Source organism: Orycteropus afer, unplaced genomic scaffold, assembly GCF_000298275.1.
Source record: "Orycteropus afer afer isolate SDZICR_OR568_19922 unplaced genomic scaffold, OryAfe1.0 scaffold00215, whole genome shotgun sequence".
Classification (NCBI taxonomy): Eukaryota; Metazoa; Chordata; class Mammalia; order Tubulidentata; family Orycteropodidae; genus Orycteropus; species Orycteropus afer.
Window position 1 is genome coordinate 572562 of NW_006921802.1, and position 7091 is coordinate 579652.

The 7091-nt window shown below is 41.3% G+C and overlaps 1 protein-coding gene across 1 annotated transcript in view; it reads left to right on the forward strand.

Annotated features, from left to right (window-relative positions):
* SNX25 (sorting nexin 25) overlaps positions 1–7091 on the forward strand; it is a 255337-nt gene that overhangs the window by 234486 nt on the left and 13760 nt on the right. The window contains exons 14-15 of the mRNA XM_007948369.2: positions 714–878; positions 2846–2963. Coding sequence (XP_007946560.2) covers positions 714–878; positions 2846–2963 — 283 coding nt within the window. The remainder of the gene's footprint in view (positions 1–713; positions 879–2845; positions 2964–7091) is intronic.

Consider the following 7091-nt stretch of genomic DNA (forward strand, 5'->3'; position numbering starts at 1 on the left):
AAAAGTTCAGTGGTTTGAACACTAGCCACTCCATGGAAGAAAGATGAGGCAGTCTACTTCTGTAAGATTTACAGCCTTGGAAGTCCAACGGGGTTGTCTATGAGTCAGAATAGACTTGATGACAGTGGTTTTGGTTTGGAGCAACAGCTATATAATTATGTAAACAAGCATCTCTTGGAAAGTGCAGCACAATGAAATTGAACTATTTCCTACAGACAGTGCTACCATGTGATAAGTCAAATTCTTTTTTCAGCTGATCTACAATGTCTGACCATAGCCATAAAAGAGTGATGTAGTGGTATTCATGTGTAATGTGCCAAAAGTCAAGTTGTTCAAACACAAATGAGTGAAAGTTGACTTTTGAAGGTAGTGACCCCTGGGATGTAAGCTGTAGCAAAGTAAGGATTTCTTTATGTTGTATGGACTGAAATGAGTAGGAATTGTATAAGACAAAGTTAGTTCTGGCATCTGCACAATATCCTCCATGGGCAGAGTAATTAGAACACTATCAATTAACCTGGAGAGGTCTGTTTAAATCATTGAGAACTGATCTTACGTGTTTTATTTCAGGAAGAAAAGGAAACAGTTTGGGGTTCAGAATTATGGTAAATGCCCCAGCAGTCAATTCTACCTTGTTTGCCTTTACTTATACTAGTTCCTGATAGCATGAGTGTATTCCAAGTTAGAAATAATTAATCCTCTTTCTTTTATAGAATCTGCTTTCAGATGAAAGGCTGTGTCAGAGTGAAGCACTTTATGCCTTTTTAAGCCCTTCTCCTGACTACCTCAAGATCATTGACGTACAGGGGAAAAAGTCCACGTTTTCATTAGCCTCATTTTTGGAGAGACTTCCTCGTGACTTCTTCTCTCACCAGGAGGTGAGTGGTTTAAAGGTTGTGCCAGTTTTGTAGTATATACTTAACTGAATTGAGTGTCTTTTTTGAAGGCTGTTTGAAGGAACAGGTATTTGTTGAAAGCATGATACTAATGAAGGATAAAAGCAAATACATCTATCTTCAGTGATTATCATCATCATGTTTTGGGCACCTGTTTGTCCTCCCCCTGCAAGCCACTTGGAAGAGATAAGCAATAAAATTATTAGTAACAAGGTGGGTAAGTGAAATGTGGCTAGGAAGTTCTATAGGAGATCTTCTACATAAAAAGCAGACTAACCTATTCTTGGGGAGGGGACACACACTGGGGACTGTCATTATGGAGGAATAGGAGCTAATCTTGAAAGTTCAAGGATACGGAAGGTGTGTTTTTGAGCAGTCAGTATAGCACTGGATCAGTAAGTAGTGCCTGATCCTGTAGTGGTCTAATGGAAGGTAAGACAAAGGATAGAAGGAGAAGGCAGGGTCATCAGAGGCCTTGAGTGCCATGCTGAGGAATTTAGACTTTATTTTTTGGGAATGGTGAGCCATGGAATATTTTTGAAGCATAATGAGTGTGTAGCACTTACAGTATGGGTAGAGGAATGAATCAAGAGACAATTCAGATATTTGTGATCTTCTATTTGGAGCTTCAGGCTTGCCTCTAGTGTAGGCTCTTAATTCACGTTTAAGCCGCTGGAGCCCTTTTCTTTTCCCTTCAGCAAATTCCACAAGAGCATCTCCAGAATTTGGCATCTTTACAGTCGATTCCCAAATGCCATTGTCTTTACTTTCGTTCTTCACCCGGATTGGTTTAATTGAACTTGGATAGAAGGAACCGAAGATGAAAAAGATGAAACTGAAGACTTCACTGCATTTGTATCTGGGGGACAAATCAGTGTAGACCATATAGCATGCACACAGCTATGTTCGGGTCGATGTGTAAACCCAGTTCCCTTTCAAGCTTCTGCCTCACGTCTTTCTTTCATGGCCATCCATGCAGTGTCTGTCTATGCTTGGCTAGTATATCTCTTATTTATTCCTGAACTCCCTGGAATTTATATTATGACTCAGTCACTACTGAAAATTACTCTTTGACGGCATCAGTGGCTAAATCCAGTGGCTTCCTCTCAGTCTTCATCTTCCTCAACCTTGTTGAAGTATTCAATATTTCTGGGATTCTGTGTATTTTTAGAGAATGCCTCCTGCTTGTGCAACTTTCCCTTAGTCCTTTCGTCCCCTCACCCAATGTAGATATCCTCTAAAGTCTTGTCATTTGGTTTCTTCTCTTGGTGCCACTACTTCAGCATTAGAATGATCTTTCTCAGCCATCTTTCCACTACCTAATGTTTGTACTTCTGTGGTAGCACTCTGTCCTGCCTGGTAGAAGCAGCTGCTTGTGTGTTTGTGAGTCTACCCAGATAGTTCTGGGCTGATGAAAGTTTGAATCCACATCATACTCATTTGTATGAGCTTGGTACCTGGCATATAGTAAGTCGTGAACTGAACCTTGCAGATACACAGATTAGGAAATGAGAGTAGCTGAAGTATAGAATAAAGCTTGAATCAGAACTTTAAAAATAGCTAAATTACTTTCAAATGCACATTTGAAAAAAAAAACAGTGCATTTAAAATCATTTAGGCTAAAAAGCCTTACTATTTAAGCTTGAAAAATGGTTACAAAACAACCTTATTGTCTATTAGTTCACTGATTGTTAATATAGTGATAGCATTTTAAAAATTAGCTTATTTTAAAGCTCGAATTAAGGTTTTGAGTCAAGCTTGTCACTCAGGTTAGATGCATTCTACCCTCCTTATTAAAAATAGATAGATTTCTACATGTGGGAATGTTGAGGATTATGTAAGGCTAAAACTTGACAAATAGTTTGGAATTTACTTTTGAAGATAGAGAAGAACTCTACCAGTTTACTTGAATAAGTGACCTGATTCCTGTGACTTTGCTGTATCCTCAGGAGGAGACAGAGGAGGACAGTGACCTGTCAGATTATGGTGATGATGTGGATGGGAGGAAGGACGCCTTGGCTGAACCATGTTTCATGTTGATTGGGGAGATTTTTGAACTTCGAGGAAGTAAGCTTCTTTGTTATTATTTAGTGGTATTCACTAGTTAAGTGATACACACACACATACACACACCTCTAATATCTCTTTATTCCTGAAATGAATCAGATACTCATTTATATTCATGCATTCATTCGTTCAACAAATATTTAACCTTTAGACAGATACTGCCTCTGTACTCATAGAGCTTAGAGTCCTGATATACCCAGCATCGTGTTCCACTGAGTATAGAAAAACAGAAATTGTTGAATTATGACTTAGCACATAAGGGCTTTATTACCAAAATTGATGCAAAAAATAATTTTGCATAGCAGAGGGAGAACCCTGTTGTTAAAGACAAGGTTTTGGTACTGCTGGGGAATGCCTCAACTGTAATTTTCAGCCACCTTTGCTCTGCTGGAGCAGTGGTTCTCATTGCAGAGGGTTGCCCCCTGGAGGATATTTGGTGATGCCTGGGGACATTTTGTTGCTGTTGTCACAACTCAGGGGGAAGATACTACTGGCATCTAGTGGATATGTAGGACAGCTTCCCACAACAAAGAGATATCCTGCTCAAAATGTCAGTAGTACCAAGGTAGAGAAATCTACCCTAGAGATTTCTGAAGGAGATATACTTAGAAGGAACAAAAACAGAAAGAAAACCAAAATATCATTTTTAAAGATCTGCAAAAGTGCCTAGAGCCCCAAAATAGCTACATTCTAGTAGAAGGTCAAATTGGAGTGTATGGCTTTGTCTTGAAGCCCCCCAAAACTCTAAATCATGACTCTAGAATACCCAGTCCTGCCTGGAGATTAGAGATAACACATGTGCCAAAAGACATGCTCAGCTACCTAGAAAGGGAAACAAATGAGAAGAGCAAGGATATGCAAGACACAGTAATGTCATCTACCAGTAAAATGTTGCCTCAGGAATATTCTGGACTCTTTTCACTCAGAAGCATCTTTTCCTTTAGAGAAAAGGAATGGGCTGAGAGTTCATCCTGTGTGGGAAAGGAGGCTATAGAACATTTCTTCTTATTGTTACTTAAAGAATTATTTGCAGATAAAAAAAATTTCCAATGCTGTTACAGACCAGACAAGTTGTGGGATGGTGTCAAGAACATAATACATGAATAAAGCAAATGATCATAAGAACAAAAAACAACAAAAAAGGAAAGGAACAAAAGAATAAAATGGATGTCAAAAGAGAATCTGAAACTTGCTCTTGAATCGGGGAGTAACTAAAGCAAATGGAATAAAACAGGAAATAAAAGAGCTGAATAGAAGATTTGAAAGGGCAGCTTAAGAAGACAAAGTATTATAATGAAATGTGCAAAGACCTGGAATTAAAAAATCAAAAGGGAATAAGACACTTAGCACTTCTCAAGATGAAAGAACTGAGGGAGCACCAAATCCTAACCACTAGACCACCAGGGAGTTTTTCTTCTTTTCTTCAGTGTCTGTAAATTTATTGAGTAAAAATGAAATTGGTGTCAGATATACTAAATTCAGTGAGGTTTAGATTTAGCTGATATCCACTTGGCAGCAAATGAGGGCAAAACACAGTGATGCTGCCTTGGAACAAAACAACTTACCATTAATTATAAAAGCAGGCATCATGTGGCCAATGCGAGTCAGTTAGCAAAAGCTGGGGGACTCTACATCTAATGAGCAGGGATAAAACCAGGGAAAGCACAACACCTCAAGAGATGAAAGAGCCTGTACATTTAGAAAACAAATTATAGTAGGGAATGGTTGGAAAGCAGCAGTAAATGCAGACCCACTGGGTCACTAGGGGAACACAGTGACCATATCATAGCCCTCAGGTGGTGTGACCTGCTCCCATGCGTGCTTTGCGCAGTAGATTGGATCCTCCACAAAGAAATGGCCCTTCTGTTTCAGGATGGTGTCACAGTTGGTGCCACTGAAGGTGGCAGTGCCAATCCCACAGTTTCACAAACATGCCTATAATGCCAGTGCCATTTGTCACACATGGGCAACTTCTGTGTATTTCTAATCTATGCAACCACTTTGGTGACTGGAGCCTTAAACACGTCTGAATCCTGAAGGCTTGTTGGGATCCCCTTAGTCCAACATGCTTTGGCCCAAGGAGCTAGGGAAGGCTCTATACCAGTGTTGGTTCTGAACAGGCAGGCACCTGTTTTGAGTAAGTGATTTACAGGTGGATAGATAGGTGTACAGGCTGAATGATCAGGTATGTCTAGGCAGGAGGGAGTGTGTCCATGACCATGTATAGGGTTAGCAGAGAGAGTTTCTATAAGCGTATTTGTATGTGCTGTAAGAATGTCCAGATGTGTAGTAGAGCTGACAAGGGACAAGGTTATGGTTGCTTCTTGGTCATAGCTAACTACCTTGAGGGAGTGAGTAGTTGGACCTGTGAGCTTGGGACCATGGTCTCAGGGGGCATCAAGCTCATTTGGCATAACATACTGCTAAAAAGGCAAGGAGGCCACATGTTCTGACCTCCTCTAACCCCACAAGAGGAAGAAAGAATCACCATCAGTAGCCCAAGGCCTATTACTGCAAGGCCAGACATGCTGCCTCCCTCTAGCCCTCTCACCAACCATTCCTCCCAAAGCACCCACCACCTCTCTCCTGGGTTTGATAATTCACTGCAGTGGCCACACAGAACTCACAGATTATGGGATTTATTAGGGAAGCACCAGGCTACAATTCAAGTTCAGGAAAAACGCTCAGTCTCTCTCCCAGCCCGCTGTCTCTCAGCCAACAGTCTCTCACAGTCTCTCTCCGAGCAGTGCGTGTTCCTTGGTGTCTCTCTTAGAAATGCATGTCTCTTGCATCTCTTTCCCAGCAGCACGTGTCTATCAGGAGCACGTCCCCTCAGCCATCAGTCAGAGAGATGCCTCTAGGAGACCTCCTTTTGAGCCTGGCAGAGTGGCCAAACTAGCCAATCATAACATCAGAATTCTAAATACCAGAGAGCGAGAGTGAGTCTCCCAGAACATTGCTTTGTGCCACACCCAACAGAAATAGCCCAGGTGGATAACATTTACAATCAGGAGCTCCTCAGTTGCTTACAGCAAATTTACCACAGAGTTTACAAAGACTTATGGCTAGAAAACCCATACCAGGTAATTTACTACACCGCACATACTATACAAAAATATTGTTCTGCATCCTACTTTGGTGAATGGTAACTCAGGTCTTAAAAGCTTGCGAGTGGCCATCTAGATGCAACAATGGGTCTCTCCTCGTCTAGAACAAAGAAAAATGAAGAAAACCAAAGACACATAGAAACAGTCCAAGGGACTGGTAGACCATGCGATCCTCAACCTGTATGACCATGAGACCAGAAGAAGTAGATGGTGCCTGGCCACCACTGTCAGCCACTCAGAAAGGGATTGGTGTGGGAGATCCTAGATAGAGTGGGAGAACAATATGGAACAAAACTCAAAACAAAACAAAAAAAAAGACCAAGTTTAATAGAGCCTGGTAAGACCCCTGAGACTATGGCCCCTAGTTACCCTTCAGGTCTAGAACTGAACTTACTCATGTGGCTTCCAGCCCAACAGTAGACAGGCATATGGGATGAACATTTACACCAGGTAGATACACTTCTTGGAGTGATCAGTCATAGGACAAAAGAAGGGCAGTGTTTGCACAGGGAGACAGCTTGAGAGGCAATGTTTGCACAGAGAGACAGCTTGCATGAGAGGGAAGGACATGGAGAAGAGGTAACTATGAGGAGGAGGTGGGAAAAGAGCTGTTACATTGTGGGGAATTGCAGTCAGTGTCATGAAACAAAATGTGTGTGAACTGCTGTATGGAAAATGAATGCTCTGGAAACTTTCACCCAAATCACAAAATTTTTTAAAAAATGTATGCTGTTGTTGTTATGTGCTGTCAAGTCAGACCCGACTCATAGCGACCCCTACTTGGGGGTTTCCAAGGCGGTATCACTATGGAAGTAGATTGCCCAACCTTCCTTCTGAGGAGTGGCTGGTGGGTTTGAACTGGTAGCCTTCTGTTTAGCAGTCAAGTGCCATAGGCACTACACTACCAGAGCTATATATATATATATATATATATAAATATATATCACTGGTGACTGGAATGCAAAAGTTGGCAACAAAGAAGAGTCACTGGTAGTTGGAAAATTTGGCCTTGGTGACAGAA